Source organism: Podarcis gaigeae (genome assembly GCF_964106915.1).
Source record: "Podarcis gaigeae genome assembly, chromosome: 11".
Taxonomy (NCBI): Eukaryota; Metazoa; Chordata; class Lepidosauria; order Squamata; family Lacertidae; genus Podarcis; species Podarcis gaigeae.
In genome coordinates, this window is record NC_139687.1 from 23,711,709 (window position 1) to 23,739,325 (window position 27,617).

The 27,617-nt window shown below is 38.3% G+C and overlaps 1 protein-coding gene across 1 annotated transcript in view; it reads left to right on the forward strand.

Annotated features, from left to right (window-relative positions):
* The window catches only part of FBXL17 (F-box and leucine rich repeat protein 17), a 146,496-nt gene that overhangs the window by 74,785 nt on the left and 44,094 nt on the right, over window positions 1-27,617 (forward strand). The window contains exon 7 of the mRNA XM_083702388.1: window positions 17,135-17,211. Coding sequence (XP_083558514.1) covers window positions 17,135-17,211 — 77 coding nt within the window. The remainder of the gene's footprint in view (window positions 1-17,134; window positions 17,212-27,617) is intronic.

The window sequence follows — 27,617 nt, forward strand, 5'->3', positions numbered from 1 at the left end:
AATATTTTAGTTTTTTGTTTCTTGTTGTGAGCCACCGTGAGAACTTTGCTATAGGGCTGCTTATAAATACTGTAACTAAAAAATAAATAAACACAAAGTAGGTGAGGTGTGTTTTCCAAATATTGCCCGTATTTCCTATTGTCTTTCTGCTCTATACATCTTCCTCCCCTTTCATCCTCCAGTGATGCTTCACTCGGGAGACGAGAGCTCATATTTTTATGTTCCTCTGAAAATCTACAAGTTCCTTCAGGCAGAGTGCTTATTCAGAGCTCTTTGTTGGAAGTTTCAGTCAACTTCAACAAAGCAGCTCCCTGAATGTGTGCAGCAGCTCCTTTACTTTCAAACGCATAGCTGCCAGAGCACGTCCAGATTGTGGACATTATTATTGTGTGCATTTCTTTTCATGTGAAGTAAACTTTATTTGCTTGAACCAGTGGAAAAAGTAAAGATTCAGTCGTAATTAATTGATCGCAAGAATGAGTATGTGTTTAAAGAGTTTTAGCATGCGAAGGAGATTAAGAGTAAAGTAAAAGGTAAAGGACTCCTGGACAGCTAGGTCCAGTCAAAGGAACTATGGGGTGTGGCGCTCATCTCACTTTCAGGCCAAGGGAGCTAGCGCTTGTCCACAGACAGCTTTCCGGGTCATGTGGCCAGTATTGCAATGGCAGCACCCTGGCCCCCACTCGATTTCTCTCCCCAAAAAAGGAAATGGAAGACTCAGCTTAGAGACATATTAAAAATATATATGAAGCCATGAAAGCAGGCATTCTTCCCCCTGCATTCCATGCTTTGACTGTAATACACCACTCATGGTTTTTAAGCAAAAAAGAAAGAAAGTGCCAAACATTATCAATAATAATTAAACCTCTGATTATGTGCAGCTTCTCCTTTTAAACTCACTAAACTTGTTGATTTTCCCCACTGCTTTAGGCCAGTCACCAACTCTTTGCCTAGCCTACCCTACAGGGTTGTTGTGAGAACAAAAGAGGCGAGGCGCTTGAACCAGCTTTAGCTCCCAGGAGAAAAGGCAGAATATAAATGTAATATAGCATTCATAGACAAAAAGAGGTGGTGAAGAGAACAATAAACACCAACACAAAGCCAGAAAAGCAAGCATGCCTGCCTTACATGTTGTGACTGCTGCATTATATCCACCTACCCTATGCTGACAGTTCAACATTTCCTATTATTCTTATTTGAGCACTTTTCAAATTCTACAAACTTAGGCCAGATGAAAGATGTTTATTAGGAGAAGCTACTATAGAAGAACTACAGAAATAAACAGGTGGATATGCACAGTCCTCCTTTCTGATTGTGGGGAATCTGAATTACAATATTCTGATTTTGGACAATATGAATTAAACCCTTTCTTAGAATTATTATTTTGGTTAAAGGATTGGAGCTGTAATTTTGAACTTATTATTATGTTGCTTTATACTTTATACTCAACGTCTTCTTCCAAATAATGGATAATATAAGTTAGTTAAAATTCAGTCATATCATAATCAATGGAACATAAGTCATGATTAAATTTTCATTTTGGGCCTAGGTACCTTACAGTATTCTGGGTGCAGCTTGTTAAAATAATTAATAATCATGATAACTTTTCTAAAATTCTTCTAACTACCTGTTTCTGATTCCCTTTTAATTTTTGTTCTTACTAATAATGTTTTTTTTTAAAAAAAAATGCACTGTGGTGGTATGTAATATGTTTTTAATGTTATTTTTCACATCACATTTGCTCTTCTTTTAATATTATTAAAAAAGGGGTTAATTTTTTCTGTTACGTATTAGCGTAGATTGGTATGAAGAAAATGTTTGGCTTAAGTAAATACAGACTTTTGAATCCAAGCTTTAAGGAGGTTTTTTCCTCCTAATATTTAGTGATAACAACATCTCAAGAACAGAGGTAACTCAATTTAGTTGAAAAGCTGCACTCTTTAAATGAGTGGAATTAGCTGGAAATAGTACTACATTAACACACCCTGCCAGCGGCTGAAATCTGCACACAAAACACTTTTTCATGTTTTCCTTGAACTCCTTTGATTGAGCCTAACATTCAGCTTATGCTGAATGAGCTCTGTGTCAACCTTGGCAGGAACTGAAGAATATTGATATCTGTTGTAATGAATAGTGGAAGAGCAAAAGGCTTAAGTGAGCTGGCACAAGTACTGTCTCAGTATGATGAGCTAAACACAGGCATTGTTCAGTGAGCAGCCTCTGTGTCATTTTGGAAATTAAATCTTGGCTGGCTAACATTAGGTCTGTGTACACACATTGAATTTCTTTGTCTGTTTGCTGTGGTATCCATTCATAATTAAACATTTCAAGCAAAGTTCTAAAGAGATCCTTGAATGCCTCCTCCGCCTTTAAATATGCCTCCGAAACAAGCATTTGATGCAAGGATGACATAGCCCCTCTCCCTTTTATTTGGTAACATTCCTCGGTTCACATCAGAAGGCCCAAGAACAAATTCTTACGCTAGATATAGTTACAACTGAAAAGTAGTGAGGCAGTTTATGGCTATTTGCAGTTAGCATCAAGGCTGTGAAAAGGATTTTTGCAATAGTATTCATGTTTTGTGACACATCTGTCTCCAATGCCTCCTCGGTTTTCAGTGGTGCTTCTGCTTATTTCAGAATAAATCAGAAGTCAATCTGTTGTTTGGATGGAGTGCCCTTGAAAACCGAAGCTTTCCCTTGAAACAAAAAGCAAAACAGAGTAAATTAATGGCGATGGCTAGAAGCTTTCCCTTGAAACAAAAAGCAAAATAGAGTAAATTAATGGCGATGGCTAGTGAATCACCGCTGCAAAACCGGACTGAAAATATTAGTTGAGTCTTTGGTGTGCACTCCGTTTTGCACAATCGTTTATTGCGGCTTAACAATTTCAGAACTTGGTTCTCTTGTTCTGCATGTTGGAAGGGTATCTTAGGAGAGTTTAGAGCCAGTCAGCAGTCCTTGGGAAGATGACAGGCTTGCTTCACCTCTCCTTCATTCTGAAATAAAAGTTCATTTAAACAAAAGCAGGGTTGTCTCTTGCAGGCAAAAGGGTCTAATAATCCCATGAAGAAACAAAGTGGCCAGTGAAGGACCACTAGAAAAGTATGGGATCTGAAGAAATAATGTGGAAGCTACACATATAACAGTGCCTGAAACCTTGTCCAGGAAACTGGACAGAATAACATCTTCACAGGACCTGTATAATCCCTGTTTTGCATAAATAGGGGTTGTAGTACCCTGAAGTAACCTCTGAATATTGTAGGAATGGGTTCTTCAAAGACAAAACACTTTTTTGTGTTTAAATAAACCCAATACTTAGTTGCTCGCATTGCTTTGGCTTTGGTTGCCACTTCTATGGACTGCTTTATCTTCCTTCAACCCCCTTTATCCTCTCCCCTATTGGAAGACAAGTCTGTGGCAGTGTGGAGTCTGTGAAAGCACAGTAAATATGTTATTTACTCAGATTAATGTATCATCAGCACCTCAGATTTATTTTTATTTTTCCTAAAAGCTAGAGCCTCCTATTAGGCAAAAGGAAACTAGCTGGTGCTACTAAGGGACTGGGTGTTCCAGTTAGTGCTAAAGAGATAACTAAATAACTTAGGAGTTTTGTACTGTATTTTCCTTTGGTGCAACTTGAGGGGGTTTTGTGGGTTTGGGGCAGCAAACCAGTCCAACCTGATTTATGTAGCACCTTCCCATTTCCTTTGAAGACTGTAACAATCGACTAACAATGTCTGGTAATACCCCGCCCCCCTGATCTTCTCTTTTTATGCTTAAATATCCAGTGTGATGAAGAGTTTTGATGAACTCAAAAGCTGTCTTGCTTCTTTGTGACCATTTACCTAGACCAGGGATATATTAGAAACTTGGTTTTGAGCTTAATTTACTAATAGTGATTGCTATTTAAATAAATTAAAATGCTTGAAAATGTATGTTCTGGAACATCTTCCCATTTTTTTACAATCCTGAATTGTTGACATGTAACAGAAATGCATTGCATGCAGCTTTGTTCCACCTGGGGCACATCTCTTGTGTACTCTGTAGTCTATCTAGGAGCATTTGACATATTGGAAAACCACTTATTCACCCCCTGATATCTTACTTTTCATTGCCTATTAGTTTTATTAACAGTTAAATTGGCTTAGGCTTGTGGGTTCTCTTAGCCCTCTAACAGCCGTGGTCAAAACATAAAGCAACCACAGCTTTATGTTTCTTTTTCCACAATGTGCATTATTTTATTCTATTTTTAGTTTCTCTGAGATGCATCTAGACTACTTACCCAGCATCCAAATGATCCTCCAGACTATGTTTTGGAGGGTCACAAATCAGTTTTATGTACATAAGTTTCCCCTGTCTCTTCTTCATGTGGCAGTAATGAATTACTTGCCTGCAGAGGGCAGAAGGGACTGACTCACTTGGCACATAATCAGCAGTCATAACTGCCCCCTTCACTCTAAGGCATTTTGTATGAATAAAATTGAGTGTAATGTGTGGGTATACCTCCTTGCTTAATCAAATCAAATTTCTCTGTTGCATCAAAATGTTGCAGATTATGGTCCAATTAAACTGGGAAGTATTTAAGTCACAGGTGTATGGGGGAAAGTATCTTCCATACTGTTGTTAGAAGATCATCTTAATGTAGTCTTGGGCTGTATTTGGATGCAATTTGAAACTGTGCTTTAATGTTACATCAAGGAATCTCTTGCTTATGGGCTGTTCCCTCCTGTCTCCTCCTCTGGTATGGCCATGAAGAGACGGTCAGAAGTTTCTCTTTTATTTTCAACTAACCACAGTTATTTGTTATGTCCAGACCTGAACAACTTTTGTTTAGTCTTAACTATTGTTCAGGGAAACAAGCCAACTTCAGTATTGACTTATTTCCCAAGACCACTGTTAAGATTAACCACAGTCCCGGGTTCAGACATAACAACAAACCACAGTTAATTGAAAATCGAAGCAGAAAACCCTTTACCAGGAAAAGCGAAATGCATGAGTCTGAAGTTTGTGCACATAATGCTAAACCATGATTTTAGCATTATGTCCAAACTAGATGGTTGTGTAGAAGCAGTGGAAGAAAGCCCGTTCTGGAATTCTTTTGGGTATGCCAGCTCAGAGGATATGAGAGGCATCCTGAACGTTAAGGCTGAAAGTGTGTGTTTTTTAAACCGTGAACTGCTGACAGTTCCATGTGTCTGGCACTTTTTTCATTTACTTAAAGGGGCCTGTTTCTCAGCATGCCCCCGGTTTGCCTATAGAGGCTGACAATCATCATTCCAATGTCAAAATGCCTTTACTCTGGACTCTAATATCAGATTATTAAGGTGTTAGCTCTCACGTAAAGGAGGCCAGAAACTCTTCTTCTCTTCAGTCAGAATTACAGTTGCAGATAGAAACAAGCCTCCTCTGGTGCTGTCATCTGTCAAAGCAATGCATGGACAATTGTATGTCAAGTTCCTGTTAACAACAGCGCAATTGCTCTATTTCTGCCTCAGGTAGACTTGCTCAACTGTGACTCGGTGTTTCCTATTCAGTCGACTCTCTAGGAATTTCCAGACGTTAGATTTTTTTTTTGTGTGTGTGTAGAAAATTATTATTTGAGAGAGCAGCTCTAATATTAGCAGCATTAGCCCAGGGGCAAGGAGATTCTGCACCCTGATCAATTTGCATAGTGAAGTTCCTCTTTCCCTCACTGGGCACCCAGAATGTCTTAGCTGTATTTCTAAGGATGCGAAGTTGGAGATTCTTTTGATTCAAGGAGGCAGTTTGCGTCATGCTAAGTTCATGAATAGTTTGCCATGTTGTATTTTTAAAAATATGTCAAGAAAAAAGCACTTTCTGTGTAAAATAATTTCGAAATTATATTAATACATGGGAACTTTAAGAGAGTTCTTTCTAGATATAATTAATGAAATGCCAGATTTCTTTAAAAGACTTGCAGCATTTATATGCTAAGCATATAAACAATCATATAATTAATTTTGTATGTTAAAAACCTTGGGGACTTTTGTAACTTGTTTGTGTACCAGAGTCCTACCCCAGAGGTTTAACTTAGTCTCATAGCACTTAATTTGTATAGAAAATAATAACTTAAAGAAAAGCATACTAGGTTGTTAGTTTTGTTTCACAGATTGGCTTTGCGCCTTGTGTATTTTTGGTGTACCTTGAATTCTAGCAGTTGCCTTTGGACAATATTATATCTTATATTCTTTACTGACCTGTTTTACTCATGGGTTTAACTGTAATTTTATTGGCATAGACTGACGAGAAACCTGCAGCACCTTGCTATTTGCTCAGGGACAACTCTCATTTTTTACTTATAGTTAATGACTTATTCACCTGGATGCAAATTAGTCCTTAGATTAATTTATCCTGAGAAAGAGCACCTTGCATCATTTTTTGAAATTGCCCTCTTGTTCCTGTTTCGTATATTAAAAAGTGAGTTATTTCCCCCCAGTTTCTTTTAGATTCAAGTTGGATAGAAATTGTGTTTTCTTTTGTAAATTTTTGCTTGTAAACTTTTAAACATTTTTGCTTTCAGTTAACTGCAAACACACACAATCCTTATATAATTATCATGTTCTCTGTACACCAATCCTGATTGGGGGTTGGATGAGATCAGGGAAAAAATTATTTCTCATTCGGAAAGAGAAACAAGCTTTGACTAAAATTTGGCATTTTCTTTTTTAGGTAGGACTTACTTTAAAACACAAGTAAAGGCCATACAATTAAATATATATTCTGTAATTTTGTAGGGGATGAATTGCAGTGGTGTCTCCCAGTCTTTGAATGGATTCCTCCTATTTCTCTGTAGCCCCCCAAATCTGGGATCATCTGGAGAAGATTCACAGTGTATGGGGCTGAGCAGGGTTTTGGGAAGGAAGAAGACTCATTGCACAAGCAGATGTCCACTCATACATGTCATTCTTTTGACTTTTAATCCACTTCACAGAATTTAAAATAAAACTTTTTTTTTAAAAAAGCTAACAATTTCATCTATTTCAGCAAGCTGTATGAAAATTTAAATAAATATAGATGCTCCAAAAATACTCCTCTGGCCTAATTAATGAGCCATTCCATGTAGACATAAAAATAAATATTTCAACTAAGTCTTAATATGTAAAATATCTAGGGTTGCCATATTTCAAAAGGTGAAAATCCAGACAAAAAAGTTGTTGAGTTTTTTTGTTTTTGTTTTTACAAAATCTTTTTAAAAAGAGAGGTTTTTGAGGTACTTTTCAGGAAGTTTGCCAAAATCGACATTACCGACATGGGTTGCCCTACTTCCAGATTTTCCTGGACATTTCAGCGATTTCCACCCGGAACACCTTCTGACAGCCAAATCCCAACTATGTCCAGGAAATTCCAGGCGTATGGCAACCCTAAAAATATCCATGTGAGGTTTTGGGAACAAAATCAAACTAGTGAATAGTCTTAGGTGTGTGGAATTGTGCAGGGACAAATGATATGTGTGGGTGACTGATTACTGTTTTCTGCAGCAAATAAGTGAGACTAAGTTGTGGAGAAGATACTTTCAGATTTTCCAATAGAAGTTTAGTATGCACTAAACTTAAGGATCGCTGGTAAATGTTTGGTAGAGAAATCAACAGATAGAAAATAAATAAATTATGTATATATCATTCTACAGTTTGAAAAATGGGGGTTCTGTGTGACTTTAGTGTTCAAAATTTGCCTTTGTTAAGTGGAATGCGAGCCTATTAATTGTACTATATTTTTAGTTTTAATTAGAGCCATTCTTCTGAGACTAAACCTTTTTACCATTAGGCTTTTTGAACCCAGTGAGATAAAAAGAAAGAGTTATTTTGCAACATTATTTACACGATTTTAATTAATGATTATAATCTCAGTGGTCACTTTTTGCAAAAGAGCATTTAATCCTTTAACCAGTTTTCATGATTTGCATTTTTCCACAAACACTTGGGCCCTGCAATGTTATCTCTATTCCCCCTCCCCTTTAAAAAAAACCCCCACATAATTTTATTTTGTTCCCTCTTCAAACAACATTTCCTACCACAACACCTGTTTTTCATGCAGACTGAGCCGATAGGTAAAGAAGCAAAGTTTGCTTCCTTTTGCCAAGATAGAACATAGCTCCTGGCAAGGTTATGTTTGAAAACAGTTTTTCATGCAGGGATCGTATACAAGCAGTGTTGCTGTTGCCAAGATCCTCTGACTAATGAAGGGCTGGAACGATAGTGTATTCTTCTTCTTTGCTTGCGGCATGAACATGTAGCATTTCTTCTGAGGAAAGGCATTCTGGTGTTTCAAACAAAGCAGGAAGTTTAACCTTCTCGGAAGAAGGTCAATGTTTTTACTGATAGTGGGGTGGGGAGAGCAACTTTATAAACAACATAAAAGATAAATTTTCTGCTTTGCAATAAGAGACACAAACAATGAATTTTCAGGATTTTTTTTTCCAGTGAAGATCAGCAGGAAAGTGAGTATGTTTATCAACTTCTTTACCTCTCAGCGCCACATTTTGCTTAAAGAGAGCTGTATTAACGACTTCAAGAACCTCCTGCTGTCTGCGCACTGGCAATTTGAATTGTGAAGTACAAAGACATGATAACCCTTTAAATATCCTTTTTGTGGTCAGTGCACCTGAGAGCATTTGCAATTCGTTCTTTTCAAAATTATAATGTGAGGCATTTCACATTGGGAAGTACATACTTTGCTGTAGTTTGTAATATGCCAGCTTGGGATTATGTTGAGAATAAGTGGCCTGTTGGGAATTGTGCAAATATTTTAGTAAACAATAAAATGGAGGCAGTCTAGTTTACAGACTGAAGGCTGGACTGGATGAACTTTGAAGTCCCTTCAAACTCCATGTTTCTATGAAGCAGTTACAGACAGCAATGATGGAAAGCAGTAGAGAAACTTTGCAGTAAAACGAGAAATGTTTATGAATTATAACTATAGCACCGGTGAGGAAACTCTTTTAATCTTTTTGGGATAAACCAGCAACTAACTTGCTGTGATACCAACTGAATGGTCATTGTAGCAGATTTCCTGTCCCGGGGTCCTGACTACAGCTGCTACATCTTCCCAGATGTAAAAAGGGTGGTTCATGTGGGTTTTGAAGGCAGCATTGCTCTCAGTCCTCAGCTCAAAGTATATTGCTTACTGTGACCCCTCTACATTTTCTAATTAACCCTTGCATTTAGACCTGTCTGCAAGGTATCCAGTTAGCGTGTTTCTATGTGTCATATTCTAGAGATATTCACAGGCAGATTGGGGCACCAAAGGACCTGAACACAACAGCAATTTTATAAGGTAACTGTTAACTTCCAAATTATTTGCGAACACAATCTTTAAATGCAGTGGTATAAAATGAGAACACATTCTCAATCCCAATATTCCAAAGATATACAAAGGAGATTGACACTGTGCTGCTTATACACAACATGAGAAAATGCTGTGTAATGCAGAAAAGCCATTCCTAAATGTCTTCAACCCTATTTTGCTTTGTTAATTGGCTTTATGCTCTAGGGGGCATTAACGCTGAAGTGAACAATATATATGTAGCACATTGCATTCCTTGAGCCAAGTCAATTAATCTCTCTCTACTTTTCAAAATAGTTTCTGTTTAGCAGTTGTTGTGCAAATTAGGCTCATTGTAATAAACAAGGAGGCATTTGATAATTCACAAACCCCAGTGCAATAATCTGTAAAACCTCAGTGCTTGTACACACAAAATAGCGGTAGATGCCGCTTGGCTACATTGGCCATTTAGTCTTGGAGAGTCTGTAATTATACATTTAAATTTTGCAGGCAGATTTTTGTAATAAGATTTTTGTGCCCCTAATTAGGCTCTCGCTGCTTGATATGTATAGAATTGTGGATTATTTTTAATTACATTAATTTAAGTAATTAACCTACTCTTTTATAAGCAAAGAAACGAGATGGCAGCTCTTGCTGAGAAATGACTGATATGTCTTAATAGCAAACTTCTCAGTATTGAGGTCCATCACCCTGATTTGATCAGTGTCTACAACTTGTGATAATATTCTGTGGCTCCACGGTCAGAGGCAATAATGCTTTCAAATACCTGTTTCTGGAAACCACAGTAGGGCAGAGTGCTCTTGTGCTGGGCTCCTGTATGCAGGTTTCCCACAGGCATCTGGTTGGCTGCTATGAAAACACGATGCTCGACTAGATGGGTCATTGGTCTGATCTAGCAGACTCTTCAAATGTCCCCTTATGGATCCTTTAGCAGTCATGGGTGGCACTAATCTGGATCAGTATTGCAGCATGGGCCACTTCCCCCGATGCAACGATACTAATCTGCACACCTGTTGTTGTTATTGTTGTTGTTGTTTAGTCATTTCCGACTCTTCGTGACCCCATGGACCAGAGCACACCAGGCACTCCTGTCTTCCACTGCCTCCCACAGTTTGGTCAAACTCATGTTAGTAGCTTCGAGAACACTGTCCAACCATCTCGTCCTCTGTTGTCCTCTTCTCCTTATGCCCTCAGACTTTCCTAGCATCAGGGTCTTTTCCAGGGAGTCTTCTCTTCTCATGAGGTGGCCAAAGTATTGGAGCCTCAGCTTCACGATCTGTCCTTCCAGTGAGCACTCAGGGCTGATTTCCTTCAGAATGGATAGGTTTGATCTTCTTGCAGTCCATGGGACTCTCTTATAAAGGACCTGTGAGCAGGCTAGGAGGCCTCTTTAATTCTTGTTCTTATACAGAAATAAAAGTGGTGTCACTTTTGTTATCACCCATTAATTCCCGGAACAAGTCATCACTTGTTGAGTCATCACATGACAAACATACATGTACAACAATGAACTGGTTGTATGACATTTGAACGGCATGTGTACATTGCTGCAAATCAATTTACTAAGAGAAGTATCTACATTCTGCAATATTGGCACAGAGCTTCAAAAAACTGTAATAATACTGTAAAAGAAACCCATTCGCACTTATATTCCTAGAAATTTACACGAGAGAGAGAGAGAAGCTTTCTCTGCTGTGATAAACTATTGACTACATGTTCTCACTGTTATTCCCCAAGGATTACTTAAATTATAACCATTGTGTCTTGTTATTGGTAACACATTGGTCTTTTCTTTAATTGCACTTCTGGGTTGGCCAGTCACTGGTCCTTCTTTCTTAATTATTCTTGGAATGTTCTCTCTCAGTCTACCAAGTATCTAAGTAATCTTTATTTCACTTTATTCCTAAACCTTTCCCCCATGTACTATTTGAAAACTACTGAGGGTCTGTGAGGCCCAGATAATAATTGCTCGGGTTGTTGCAACAATTGCAATGCGATGTGTTGGATATTGTATTTTTATTGCTTCTTTTATTTTTATTTTATTTTATTTTATTGTATAAACACTTGGAGTATTATGGAATTTCATAAGAAATAAAAGCAAGAAAAATGTAATTAAAATCAATATGACTGTTTTAGGCAAGGAATGCATATGGAACAAAAAAATAGGAGGATTTGTGTCGGTGGGTAGGATTGGTTGTAGGTTTAAGGCAGAGGTCAGCAAACATTTTCATCAGGGAGACGGTCCACTGTCCCTCAGACCTTATGGGGGGCCGGACTATATTTTTTTGGGGGAAATATGAACGAATTCCTATGCCTCACAAATAACCCAGAGATGCATTTTAAATAAAAGGACACATTCTACTCATGTAAAAACATGCTGATTCCCTGACTGTCTGCGGGCCGGATTTAGAAGGTGATTGGGCCGGATCCAGCCCAAGTTTGCCTACTGGTGTGGGGAAATGTTTCCATTCAAAAGCTTTCCAGAAATCTCAGAAATCCCTTAAAACTTGCTAGGATTTCCTCTCCATCTGTCCAGCCTTTTCCCTCCCAAATGTAATCTCTGTTTTTGTTTCTTTTGCTCCTCAAACCTCAGCATGTAGCTGGTACTTCAGGCATGTCCAGATGCTGTGCCTGTGAACCTTTGTAGGGTAAGACTGCCTGCTGAGTTCCTCAAGGATAAGTCTGAGTCTGACTAAGGTGGAGGGAGATATCTAAAGCCGCATCCTTTGACCAGTGGTGGCAGGCAGAAGGATGGGTAGCCTGGTCTGTAGGGTTTTGTCTCTTTACCTTACTGGACTGGCTTCACTGAACATATATCTAACTTTATAACAAAGTTGGTAATCAGCATGTAGCTTTCTGTAATCTATTGTACATACATTCAGTTATTTTACAGAGAAATATCTATAACTTCAGGACTGTCGTGAACCTGGCAAAGTACCGTATTTTTCCGTGCATAACAACGCCACCATGTAAAAGATCCCCCCCCCCTACTTTTGGAGACTCAAGTTTAAGAAAATGTGGGGAGATGGCCCAGAGTTTTTTGGAGGGGAATGCCGAAAGTCACTCACCCGACTGATAAATGCTGGCAATCACATGCATCGCAGAATAAAACGTTATTTTAGAGTAGAAAAACCTCATCTTATAGACAGAAAAGTACGGTAAATATAGCTTTTCCAAGGCTGTTTTAGAGGTCTGATAAAGCACGACATATGAACCGTATAGTTGGGATGGTTTAGGTAAAAGTACAAATCAGTAAAATAATCCCGATTTGTAAGAAAGAAATGAGTTACAATGTCTAACCTTAACTTCATTTGTTAAATTCTACTCACCCCTACTGATTTAGGACTAGAAATTGTTTAGAATGATTTATTTTGGATAACAATTGGTGCCTCTGATTTGAAATTAAGTTTGTCTAATGGTAGTAAAGAGGTGGTAATATTGACATTCCAAAGCACCATGCCAGAATATACAAAAAATAAAAAGAAATACACAAAACAATAAACATAGGCATTGGGATATGTGCATGTCATCTTGGTGTAAAACAAAATCTATACCACTAGAAAACAAGCCAGAGCCTCTTGTTGTGACAACCTGGGTTTGTCTCCAAGGTTTGTACAGACAGCCAAGGTTTGTTCTACTACAGCAAGAGTGAGGGAAGAGTGCTGTGAGAACCTTTGAGCATCATCCACCTGCTTGCTGCTCGGTCACATAAAACCATGGTTTGTTTTTACCTATAGTTTAATGTGGTTTGTGAACCAGGCCAATAAATTACATTTCTTCACTAATAGGTTCAGAATATTCATTTTATGTTCACAAATAAGAACCCAATTCTGTGCTCAGCACTGCATTGGCACAATATGATAAGAACCTGGACACTGGCCCACAAATGGATTATATGTGTACATTTCACCCCTTAATTTCAGACAGCCAAACCCGAGAAATCCCAGGCACACTGGGGTTCAGACCCACCATGTGGCCCAGTTAGACATTTGTCCTTTGTGAAAACTGCTTAGGTGGCTTAAAGCTGTTGAAAAAGCCTCTTAGTTAGTGGATGTGAGCCCAGAATCATGGAGAAAGTGGGCATTTACCTGGGAGCTGCTAAAATTACTTGTGATTAGTCATAAACTGTACCTTGAAGGTATGTAGCTCTTAGGCTGTGTAGCAATCTTGCTTCTGGGCTTCCCGAGGGAAGAACCTAGGCGCAAGGCAGCAACTTTTTACATTTCACCTTATATATTATTCAGCCAACAAAAGTAAATATATCCAAGCCATGTCTTTATTTTGTGGCTCACGAAGAGAGTTGAACATTTTTATAGCACTATAGTGGCTTATGTTGCAGATGCTCGTTCTCCCCCCCCCCCATCCCATTATTTTTTTTCTATTCAAGGCCTTTTTAACTGTAGTGGGGCAAATAGATTAGGTGTTTTGTATCTTTATGACACCTCCAACTGTAGCTGATAAACAGCTCAACTTACCTGTCCCCTTCTGGCTGTCATTGTGTTTCTTAGTTGTATATGAATCAAAACAGTAAGCTGATTTTTAAAATATGCTCCTTCGTCTGCATTTTATAACTGCATCTCACAGAAATTCTACATGCATATCTAATTAAATAATTTATTTCAGGTGCCCTATATCTTTCTATGGAGATTGACACATAGGGTATTTGTTCATATGATGTTTCTCACATTTTCTTTCTTCACATAAGAAGCAATATCAGTTTCTATTTAAACATTTGTTTGCTAGTAGTGAATGTGTGCCCTCAAAGTATTTACTGCTAGTGTATCTCTTTCCTGCAATCCTGGTTTATGCATCTTGCCTGCTTTTTATTAACTCCCAGCCAGGAGAGTCGTTTTTTGCATCTAGATGAGAAGACAGAAGCATTTCCACACTTGCTGAATTCTCTCTGGTGCCTGTTCAAGGCTAAGTCCTTTGCCAGTGCAAATTACTTATAATACAACAGTTTGAGAGAGAGAGAAATCAAAATTTACCCAACCAAGGATAGCACTTTGTTACTTTTTATCAAGCTCAAACAGACAGCATTAATCCCTGGAATTATAATCTACTATGAGAAGTCTACCTATTCTGCAGTCTTCTGAGGATAGAAAAATAAGAGATAAAGGGGCCAAAACGGTAAAGATCCTTAATGCTGATCTAACTAGCTTATTCTGGCAGCTATGCAGAGAATCCTACGCCTGGATTTATTTATTTCAATTTTCCTTTTTATATTGCTTACAGCAACTTTCACCATCTATGGCAGGTGAAAGTGAGTTTCATAAATACAATGGTACCTCTGGTTGCGGACCCAATCCGTTCCAGGGTGCCATTCTCACCCCGAAAAGTCAGTAACCAGAGCGGCGCGATAGAGCACTTCTGTACATGCACGAACCGCGCAGAAACTTCTGCGTGCGTGGCAAAACACTTCCGGGTTTGCCACATTCTTAACCCAAAAAAACGCAACATGAAGCGTTCGCAAGAAGAGGTATGACTGTAATGAAGAATCTGTAATGTAATGTAATCTTGCGGGACTATAAAAACTAGTGCACATATTAAGTTACAAACTTTTCTGCTTCGTCCTTTACAGTACAGAAGCTCCTATCTTGTTCACCGTGGACTCATAGGAAGGTGACAGCTGTAATCTTACTAGTGGGCTGCCAACTTTCAGGGATGTTGGGTTTCTATTTAGGACGGGTACATTTTAGGGCCTTTCTCTGGGACACCCCAAGTAAAGCTTACAACCTCAGTAAAAATGAGAGATGGGTGAATTTCTGAAAGTTCTCTTTCGATTAACGGTTAATAGAGTGAAGTGTGTATAAGGGGGGAACATTTTACTAGCTCATCTTTGTAGTTAGATGTTGTTCGCAGTGAATTTTCATGCTTCCTTGTTTGCATTTTAAATGAGTTTTTTCTGTTTAGAAAAAATATTTACCTTGTTCAAATGTAACGTTCAGGTGGCATGTGCATTCTGATACTCATTCCAAATCTCATCAGGCTGTGGCTCTGATGGTGTCATTTCCTTTCATACCAAGGTGATCGAAATGCAGTTCTTTAAAGTGAAATGTCCTAAACCAGTGTCTGGCAGCTCCTATTAACTGAAGTGCATCACAAACAGTAACAAGGTCTCTGAGGACCACTTTCCTTACAAGCTGTGTAGTCATATTTCCTCATTAGCTCGTTTCAATTGTCACTAATGCCATGTCCCAGGCTTTTGCAAAGTTGACCAAAAAAACCCATAAAAACTATATGCATGTAGAACAGACAATTATTTTCTGTAATTCAAGATCCTTTTGAATCCATTTGATAGCTTGTGGCTTACACAGTTTAATTAGTTAACATTCACCCAGATTCAAGTCTGAATATAAGGAAGAAACATCTTAGGAAAAATGCACAAATTGTAATGCACAATAGACAGCATCAACCTTTGATTTTAAAATATTTATTTTAGCATTTAAATTATTATGCTCAGTGCATAAAAAACAGGAAAGCATGAATATAATCAAATTGCTAAAGTGTTCAAATGCACCAAAGTGGAAGTGGTGTTCTTAAATGTTTACCACTACATTTTGGCAGGAGAAGAATGTGTGTGTGTGTGATATTCTTTCTATATTTTATTGCTCTGTTACATAGTGACATTCAATGCTTTGCATTTGAGGTGCGTTGCAGTCACATGCAATGTAATATTTAGCTTGTAAAGTATGCACAATACCATATTTCTGTGACTTGATAACTATGCTGATCAGGGTGTGTGCAGTTGTGTTTCCAGTTGTGCAGAACTGGAAATAGGGTTCTTGTTCTTACATTTAATGTTACAAATTTTAGTAACTCTATGTGTGTATGTTTTGATATGAGGACATCATTTGGTTTATAGCTTTGGGAGCAATATTTCGTCTTCTATATGTGCCAGTTGGGTTGTAAAAAAGTTCAAACCACTTTCACTTGTGTGGTTTTCAAGATAGAAACATGGAAACTTTGTGGAGAACTTGCAGTAGGTACAATACGTGATTGTTACATGTTGCAACTGTTTAATTATAAGCTGAGCACCTTGTTAATAAATTCATAGTGTTTCTTCTGAAACAAGCAAACATTGCCATTTCTAAAATGTATAACATAAAGGAAATGGTTCACACAATGGAATTTTGATTGTGTTTACTCCTATGTTTTTGTTTTTATAACTTTCAAGAAAAGGCTACAAAATGTAATAATAATAAACACAATTCTATAATTCTCTTACAAACTAACAAACACTTTGGAACTTAAATCTCCATTCTAATTAATGCATGTTTCTGTAGCTAAACATTTGTGCTCAAGTAGTGGGTGATATTTCATGCTTGGATGTTTGCTGACGTCTGTAATAATCACTTTGGACATACAGCAATGAATCAAGGTACCTAATTTGTAATTATTGTGAGTAGTATCTGAAGTTGCATTAAAATTGTAAACTGCATTATAATAGTATCTCAAAGTTAGATGAAGGTTAAAATACTTTATGATTATTGTTTTTACTCTGTTACAAATATTGTGTTACTATTCAACATTTTGTTTTCAGTCTGAAATATTTGTGTAATATTTCAAAATTAAGAACACAGGACTGAATGATTTTTTAAAATCATTTATGTTGTCAAAATTTCTGTTTTCCATCTTGTTGAAATGATCAGAATCACTCGGATTGAAAAGTAAGGCTGTAAAGTATTCTGAAATAGCCTCATATATACACACAACAAATTAAAAGTTTGATTTCTCAGTTAGTAATTTACATTCTAAAAATCTAGTAGTCATTGGTCTCTCATTACTGTATGTAAGCACTCATTAATCGAGATCTCTATGTATTCCAGATGTGTAGAAGTCATTGCTAAAGAAGGGCAGAACTTGAAAGAACTTTATTTGGTGTCCTGTAAGATCACAGACTATGGTATGTAATATTCATTTTTAAAACACATTTATGCCATCAAGAAGAGTTAATTGTTGTTGATATTTTTAGATTTCTCCATTCTGAAAAGTTTGAAGAAATGTTCATCATAAATATGTAGCTTCAAAATTTATTTGTAAGCAATTGCAACGTAATCTATTGGTCACAGTCACTGCCCACTATGGTGCGATGTATTGCATTTCTATTAAAATGATAGTAATTATGTCTAAATTTGCAACTATCTTAATGATAATAATACATGCACATTTTATGCAAATTGGTATCCTCTTTTCTCTTTTTTTTTTTTTTTTTGAGATTTAGTTTCTCTTTCGGGCAATGTGTAAGTTGCCACTGTATTTGTTGTGAGCTTCCAGGCAACCGGTGGTTTTAAACTACAAGCCTGCCTTTGCTTTCATCTGTGAGTCCCCATATGTTGTTAAACTACAACTCCCATCACCCCCAGCTAGCAAGGCCAGAGCTCAGGGATGATAGGAGTTGTAGTCCAACAACATCTAGGGACCCACGGATTGAGAACCGCTAAGCACTTCCATATCTAGTTGCAGTGGCTTCCAGTGATCGAACAATAAAAATAACTGGCTTTTCAATAGAGCATTGTGCTAAATCAAAGCTAAGCTTTCTTAACTTGGATTTGGTCTCAATTATGTCTCAATTAATTCATTGTTCAACTAAACACATCTTTGACATATTTAAGGCAGCTTCAAGCATTACATAGCAAGCTTGAAATATGGTGTGGGGCTGCTATCCAATCATGTTATGTGTGTATTCGTGTTTAAATTAAATATGACTCAGATAAGTAACACTTGGGGAGAAAAATGGGAAAAGCAGCTAAGTGGTCTAAGAGTTTGAATTCATTTTCCATGGTTTGTATAGATAGATTTTTTGCATGGGGAGGGGAGATTTGGACACTTCAGAGTTTAGTGCTTTTATAATAGAACTGTATAGGAAACAACCAAGTTAACATTTTTCAGCACTTAAAAGATGAGTGTAAAGTATTAAATATGGTTTTGGATCACAGAACCAACTAGGTTTAAGTTTAGTTGGATTGACTTGCACACTTTCCAGCTAAGCTAAGCTCTCACTTTGGGACAGGCTGTCAAGAAGTCAAGCCGTATATTTATTCAGATATATTCATGTTAAAAACCTTAATATAAATATTGACTTCCAGGAATAATACTGTTGACTGTCCTGCAAAAGCCTGAAAATAATGTAACTTTTATTTGTAAGTCTTAGGATATCTAGTATGACAGATAAAGAGTAGTCACCCAAGTCAGCCTGTAAATCACATAAATCATCCTTTAAAAAAGAAAGTTATATTAAAACTTTTTGACAATATTCTTAACAATCACTCATGCAAAAAGAACATTTTCTACCATCTGCCAGCGCTATATGTAATTCATAACTATCAGAAATCAATTTTCTTTAAATAACTTCTAAGAATACTCCTGATGTCATGAAAATTCCAGGCAATTTTCTTTGAGAGTTGGTTTGGAATGCCACTGTGCCTCTCAAAGCCCCATATAGTGAGGTAAATTACAGCAATAGCATATTTCTCAACTATAAGAATTGCAGATCTTTTGTCTAGTGGTACATTATGGAGGATTTTCAATTTGAGAAAGACAGTTAAGCCGAACTTTTAATTTTTTTGATAAATGTAAAATGATGCACTGCCCCCATTATCAGCACCTTCTTCGCCCACTAAGTAAGTATACAGGGAAATAGCAGGTTGGAAGAAAGTGTACTTTGAATGTGGCTTGTCACTATGCCCCAAACTAGAGCACCATATGATCTTACCTATATTTTACATTCCATTGCAGAAGTCTTGTATATGCCTCCCTGTTTAAAGGCATCTATTGCCTTCATTTAAATTGATTTTTTGCTCTCCTCTGAGGTTTTATTTTGCTTCCTGGATAGCAAACTGTGGGAAACGACATATTTGAAAACGCAACATTAAATGCTAACTTAACATTTCATCCTCTTAAAACTAAAGTGTTGTTCCCCAGGGTCCTAGAATCTATTAACATCTCTTTCATATATAAAAAAATTAAAGTATATTTTTACTACAGAAACCAAGCAATTGCTTCATCTGGGGGGGGGGGGGGGTCAATGACCTCTATTTACTTTATTGTATTTTAGTTATTAGGTTTGTATCCAACAATTCATTCAAATACAGAATACTTCAAATCTATTCAAAAGTACAATATCATCTGTTGGTGTGTGGGGTCCATATGGGGTTGTTTCCGCTGGTCCCTGGCACTTGACGTAATCACAGGCAAGTATCCAGATTTCTCCCTGCAGGCAGAGGGGTAGAAAGAGTTGAAGATGAATTATAGAGCTGGTTGATAGTGGAGATACCAACTCACAAAAGCAAATCCTTCTGCTTGCCTATCCACTTGCTCTGTAGTCAAAGACCACAGATAAAGCACAACCTGTAAATAAAAGTTCAGGTACTTGGCAGAAGCCTCCTGGATCACATTAAAATGTGTTCCCTAATTCCTGAGGAACGTCATACACCAATTGTCAAACTGGATTCCCCAACATCACCTTTAGGAACTGACCCCTAAGGAAAGACTGGGAACAGTGCTCCCTGGCCAAACAGTCCAGAAGAATATGGTGGTCAGCAGGCTGGAAGCTGCTGAGAGGTCCAGCAAACCCAACAGGGACTTACTCCCCCTGCCTAGTTTGCTATGAGATCTCTGTAAAGCCAGGTATCTTGTTTGCCTCAACTGGACAGGATATTCAGGAGCAATTATGTCAAACTTCCTGGTCGTTTCCCCATCCTAGAGACTGATAAGTGTTTTGACAGAATCATCAAGTGACAAAATAGGAAACTTCCCCAAGGCACCCAGAAAACTGTTGGGATCCATCTTACTTCTTTTTAATAGGTCCTCTCTCCTGTGGAAGTTAGGAGTTCCTGTAATTCTCAACTCAACATATAGTAAGGCTATGAAGAATCTTCCCGGAAGTGGAAATCACTCAGTACCATCAATCTGGCAGATTCCATGCCCAGGACTACCCAGCTAGCTCAATTAGGGCGACTGTTGGGCAGCAGGGTCCCCATTCTGTTGGCAGCTGTCCTCACAAACAAAAAACTTAATGCAGGTAGATAGCTGAAGAGGGACCTCATCTGAGGAATGGAATTACAGTAGGTCTGAACAACTCTACTTGTCTTAGATAACACTGAATGGAGAAACCACAGATAAACTGATTTTGTTAAAATAATATAAATATCATAGTACTAGGAACAGCCACCTCTTTGCTAACCCCCTTCCTGCACCCCTTCCCCCACACTTCTTCCCTTTACACCTGACCCCAAAAACCCTCCCTTTACACCTCACCCATTGCCTATCTCCACCCCAAGCCCCACCTCTGTTTAAAGGTGGAGGAGCTCAGAGAGGAACTAGTCCCCTCCATTTTTGTGTGTGTCACAGAGTGGCTCCATTTTTTTTTACGCCTTGCACCTTCCAACTTGACTGTCTGCAGTCCCGGTCACCTTCCGGCTTCCTTCCCCGCCCGGCCTATTCCCGATTGATGTGTTTGTGACCAGCACACTGAGTGTTGTTTCCTCCGGCTCAGCCAGGAGTCCCTCAGGCATGAAACCGCCACCTCCTCAGCAGGCAGTTGCCAGCAGTAGCAGTCTGTCATGGAGGGCCATGTCACTGTAGCTCTTCCTTGTCACACCGGTCGGCCAGCCGCTTTCCCCAGCTAGGGTGCCCCAGGCTTTGGTGGGTGTGCCATCCTAGGGGCTCCAGTGGCTCTCGGGTTCTTGCCCCCTGGCCACCCGCCCTTGTGCAGTTGTGCTGGTGGTGCTTGTAAGCTCTCGGTGGCAGCTTAACGTGCCGTTGTCTCCATTGCTGCCGCTGCCTGTTAAGTGCTGCTGTAGCGGTAGGGAGTCTGTCTGCTTTATTCATGCTTCCTCCTTCCTGCTGTTCTGGTGGCATTCTGGTGCGGCCACGCAAATAGCAGAGCGTCACAACAACTTTACATTTTTACTTATATAGGAAAATAATAGTTGTTAAGCAGATAATGTAAAATAAAAGGTAAACTTGCTTTTACAGTATGCAAATGTTGAAAACCCATTCACTAACTGATCGTCATGACAGCTTTTCAATTAAAAATCCTTTTCCAAATGAGAAGTGCAAATTGCCTCTTTGTATATTACGGCTTGTGGCAGCAAGTCTAAACATAAGTGCATTTGTATTTCTATTTTTCTCCCTATTGCCACTTGTGAATCTAGTAGGCTCAGTTATTGTGATCCAGAAACCTTGCCTTTCAGGACTAAGCAGCATCAGTGAATTGCCATTTCATCTTGCTGAACTGAAGCTACAGAACTCAACTTAGTGCCTTTAAAAAAAAAAAAAATCCAAAGTAATTTAAATGTATGTATTCTAGTTCTTCCATAAGTCAAGTGGAATGATTCTAGTTTTTGAAATGTCAGGATCTTTTTGACCTAACTAAGCTAATGGCATACTTTATTTGCAATTCTCTTTCATCCAGTGCCCTATTCTTGCTTATTTATTAACTGTACATACTGAAATACATTGCATCTAATTACAAAATGCCAAGAGCTCATAAGAAATGCTTCCATAAATATGTAACCACTTGGGCCTTAGTACACAAAAAAGAGAATATTTCAAGCAGAAGATATGTGGCCAACTTCTATAATAAAGAAAATAGGTCCTGAGATTCAGCAGTGTCTTTGAGAAAATAAAGTGGCTTGAAAACTGTAAAATTACAAGAGCACAGATTTCTTTTGAAAAGCTAAATATTTGTAAGACTAAACATTTCTAAAATCCTGTGTGCCTAACCTAATTAACCTGGGTAGTCTTTTCTATTTAACTATATATGTGGTTTGTCAAAGAGTAAATGGTGTAATGATCTCAGGCAGGCAAGCAAGCCCTGATAAGAACTAATGAGACTCTGGCAGTTTTATGGCATGTTTATTTACAATTTACATCCAGAGCGCAGTTCCAAGCCTGGCGCTCTTAGCTACAAGTTGGTCACTCTGAGTCTCCGTCCCTTTTGCAGCACGAAGGGTGCCAAAGTTCATCCCTTCCTCTCTTTGTATTTCCATTGCATTTTAACCCTTTCAGCTCCATCAAACAAAGATCCTGTTAACTGCTGCCTACCTCCTGGTTGCATAGCAACCCTCTCAATGTCATCTACCTCCTTCCCTCCCTCTGCCTGTGAGCTTTCCAAGTCTGCTGCTCTATCTGAGTCTGGGAACTCTTGATGAAGGGGGGCTGAACTAACCCACTCCTGCTCTGTCTGTGGCTGCAATCCCTCGCTTCCAGAGTCAAACTCTGTCTCCCTTTGTACTGGCATTCCTTCCTCTTCAGAGTCAGACTCTTCCCAGGCATTCAATTCAGCCATGTCCCTGACAAATGGTAAGTTAGGTGTAATGTAGGGTTGCCATATTTCAAAAAGTGAAAATCCGGACACAAAAGTTGTTACACATGGACGAATCCCAGCTATGTCTGGGAAATTCCGGACGTATGGCAGTCTTAGTGTAATGACAAAAGTGTAGGACTTGCACCAGAAATCAAATGCCTCTCAGTCATAAACACACTAACCTTGTGCTGTAGGATTTTGGGGAGAAAATGAGATCCCTCCAGATGTGAAATTTTGAAGCTGGGGTGGGGCAGGGGGATTAGTTTCTCTCTCTCTCCTATTCCCGGCAGATTTTTTTATAATTTTTCGTGAAATTGTAAATTAAAACAATTTGCATACTGTTTAACTATAAATAAAACCTCCAAGATGTTGACAGAAGATAAAATATACAAGTATTGATAAAAATTAAAAACAAGTTTTGAAAAATTCAAAAAAGATTTAAGCTAAAATTACAGATTAAAACACCTGCCAACTTTTACACGTCCGAGTAGAATTGCCTAAACAAAAAAAGTTTATAGCAGGTGTCAGGAAGAGTACAGTGAAGGCAACTGCTTGATGTCAATAGGCAGGGAATCAGATAGTGCAGATGCTGTTGTGCTAAAAAAAGTTTTTCTTACAAGTGTGGGACAGTTATGTGGCACTTGTAAAAGTGCCATTTCCGCAGATTGTTTTGTTATCAGTGAACATTTCCTACTGATTGTGTTCTGTTTTGAGTTGTAATTTTTGCTTATACTTTTATTGATTTTGAATTTGTTAGCCATTTTGTGCTCTTTAGAAAAGGCAGTGCAAAGCAGTGCAAATGAATTTCCTCTGGATGGAAGATCTGGTTTCCGTCCTGGGTAGTCCTAAATTGAGGTACTAACAGGCTACTCCCAGACCTGTTGTACTTCAGGGATGAAATAATGCCTGTAAAAATCAGACCATTTGTTTGAAAGAGAGGGGGAGAAGCTGTTCAAGGCGGCTTGATACTTTAAAATTAATAATACTCTAAATACAATCAGCTGTTTCATAGATGCTGGGTGTAAGTTATGATTGTGTCAGCGCCATTTATTTATCTGGATTTTTCAGCCCCACCAGATTCCTGAAGGTTTTTGATTGTTCCATTAATGTTGTCGTTTTTGTGTTATCAGCTTTACAACTGTTTTCACTTTGTTTCATGAAGCAACACAATATTAAATTGCTCCATTTACATGAAGATTCAATAAGTTTAAATAAATATCTGTATTTTTGAAGTCTGAACTGTACAATGTGTTTCTGAGCGGTATTTTCAGCTTTATGGTTTGGTGTCTATTAGGAGTACTTTTAACAGCACATTTTAGAATCCATTTTAATACACAGACACTTACAGATGTTTGCCTGTTCACTTTCTTTAATAGTTGTTATTTACCTAGAAACATAGAGTAACAAATATTTCATTAATTCAAAATAAAAATGCTGAAATTTGTTCCTTCCTCATCATGCACTCACTGTTTTATCTTTACAATGTTAGTGTAGTGATCAGCTAAGCTTCATTTTACTAACTGGATGTTAATGTTGTAAATATTCAACAGCAGAATGATATTTTTATACTAAGGTACTTATATTGGCCTTTTGTATAAGTGAACTTGCAATGCCTTATACGATTGAGTCATACTGCTTCACAGCAGTTGGCTGGAGTAGATGGCTTTTTAGTCCCTTCCAATTCTGTAACTTCTTTTCATGTACATGAGATAACTGGCCATGCATACTGTTATAATAGCTTGAGAATCTGGGAGCTTGAGCTAGATAATTTCATTTATTATTCAAATGAACTATTACTTCCCAAACACAGTGTCTACCATAGCTGTACAGGTTTGGCCTTAGGAAAGAGCAGAATCCTCATGACTGAAGGAGTCCTCATTGAGCAACTGAAACAGAGACTGCTTTTCTTTACAGCTATTTTTCCTTCACAGCTATGTTGTTTTTAAGATCATAAAGATTTTAGCTGCAACTGTGTGGTAGACATCTGGAGCATTACATTCCTACATACTGGTGTTGGAATGTAAGGCCATCATTTATAATTGTTTCCAAAGATATTGATGAGACATGATAAACATCTTAAATCTGTTAATCCTCTAGGATTAGCTGCAGCCAAGTTTGTTTTAGCAAAAAGTTGTGTCCTCATGAGTGAAACAACCTTAGAGTTTGAAAGACAGACACTTCTGTGATGTTGAAAAGATCGTAATTGTTTGTATCCTTTGCACTAGTGCAGTGTTTACCAAACTTGAGTCTCCAGCTGTTTTTGAACTACAACTCACTTCATCACTAGCTAGCAGGACCAGTGGTCAGGGATGATGGGAATTGTAGTCCAAAAACAGCTGGAGACCCAAGTTTGGGAAACACTGCAGTAGATCATCAGTTTGAACTTCATTGGAATAATGGAATTAAGCTAAATGTGAAAGCAATGAAGTTAAACTTATTTGTTTACTTGGCCCAGTTATTTCACACACTGCTTTTTGTGCACACAATTTTTTTACTGGCACTCAAATGGGCTACTTGTCTGAGCACACTAACATGTGAACTAATTTTAATTGCAGCGGCAGAAACTTCTGCGATCCGTTAGATATATCTTGAGACTTTGCTTGCCGCTTCTGTTATTTGTGAGCAGGTGGCGCTGTGGGTTAAACCACAGAGCCTAGGACTTGCCAATCAGAAGGTCGGCAGTTCGAATCCCCGCAATGGGGTGAGCTCCTGTTGCTCGGTCCCTGTTCCTGCCAACCTAGCAGTTCGAAAGCACATCAAAGTGCAAGTAGATAAATAGGTACCACTCTGGCGGGAAGGTAAACGGCGTTTCCGTGCGCTGCTCTGGTTCGCCAGAAGCAGCTTAGTCATGCTGGCCACATGACCTGGAAGCTGTACGCCGTCTCCCTCGGCCAATAAAGCGAGATGAGCGCCGCAAACCCAGAGTTGGTCATGAGTGGACCTATTGGTCAGGGGTCCCTTTACCTTTACCTTACTTCCCTATGCTACTGTTTAATGGAAGCCTAAAATAAATGAGGTGTTACAGCATCCTAGGAAACTGTTGGGTTGTATCCAGTTATGTCCTCCTTTCACGAGAAGGGTTTTTGGTTCAGCTGAGCCTTCTGTGAGCAGAGGAGAGGAGTAGCTTTTACAAACTCTCCCATTCACTCTGCTGCACCCCTCCAAACCTGCACTAAGGGGTTGGGAGACCTTTTGGAACAGGAAGTAGCACATGGGAGTACAGAAGAAGCAGAAATTCTTGAAAATCATTTCCCTTCCCCTTCCATTCATTGAAACCTCTGCTGGAGCAATGAACCTTCCACGGTGGAAGGACACCATTGAAATCAAGCCTTCATTTCGCTGATAATGTAGGGACTACTGCAGCATGGTTTTTTTTTTTAAGACAAAGGTCATCAGTTCTACAATAAACACTCATTTTCTTTATAATCTTCATTGTATTGTACCCTTTTAGTTAATTTCTGGGTGAAAATATATAAATTGTTATAGTTTTCCACAAAGACTGTACTTCTTAGTCAGGCTGATGATCAGCTTCACTTATAGTATTCAAAGCACATTTAGAGTGCATGCCTTGGGGATGGGAGGTGGGTGTCTGTTGCATTTTTAAAAGCACTATCCTTTACATATCTACTCAAGAACAGCAGCCATTGAGTTCAGTGGAACTTATTTCTTGATAAATGTGTATAAAGCCATATCCATATATTTTAAATACATGAAGAAGTCGACTAGATAACTGGCTAGCATATTTTCTTTTTGCTTATTATAACGGAAATAGAAATAATAATGTACAGGCAAACAACAACCAAAATTGATTGTTACATTCTATCAACAGTGTTCTGTTTCTAATGGAGTGAAAAGGCAAAATAAAAAAGTTAACACAACTTGTTCATTTTCCTTAAATATATTCACAGTACTAAAGCATCACGCTGCACATCTGTGCAGTGATATAATATCCACTGTAATGGCAGTTTTGGATATCTAAAGACTAAAGTTGAATTGTCTTTTTATTAGACAATATACTCCCTAACTTATTTTAACTCTTTCTGTAATTCATTATTGAAGTACAACAACTGACACACATTGAAATGTATACCCTTAGTAGGCTACCAGCTAATTTGATTAGGAGTCTTATTGTTGGACTCTTAGCTCTCATCAGTAAAACTTGCTTCTTGAATTTTATTGATTTACAACCATCTCTCCACAATATACAAGGGTTTCTAAATTAATAAATTCAGAAAGAGGTATTTCATTATAAGGACATATACATTTTGATTAGTATCATTTAACTTGTTGGCTGCAGAGCAGTTCCCATAAAGCACTAGTTTAGCCCTATTCTTATCTGACGAAATCTCTATATTCCAAGGATGTTGGCGCTGTACCAGAAGTCCTCTAATATGGAGAGGTTGTTCATGACAAGCAGAGGTTTCCTACCCCTTAGCTAGGTATGTCTGTAAGCTCATCTGTTCAACTCACACCCCTCCCAACTCTCATGTGAGGCTTCAGTTCTATTAATCTTGAATATCCTGGGAGTATAAGAAGCATAAACTTCTGGATACTTCTTGGTGAGCATAGAAGAGCTTCTTATTGCTATTAATTTCATCAAGAGATGAAAACAGAACATAGTGCAATAAAACAATTGTATATGTCCATAGTTAAGGCAAAGCAGTGCTAATTGCTGTTGGCTGCTGAAATGAAAGCACATTTGACTACCTTTGTAAAGAAAAAAACGAGAACTGGTAAAGTAAGTCTATTTCATCAGTTGCCTAAACAATAGTAAGAAAGCAGTCTGTATGTTTCTTGAAGCTGTGAATAAAGTACTGCTTCACCGAGGAGATGTGGATCTTTGTGCTGTGTGCAAAAAATGTACTGTATTGTTGCATAGAGACAATGAAAGCAATTTTTCCACTCTTCACTTGGGCTGGGGGGAGCCACTGGGCAATAGTGATAGTTTTTCCACACTGCTCTGACCCCAGGTAAGTCTCTGTGAAATCATTTTTTAGACA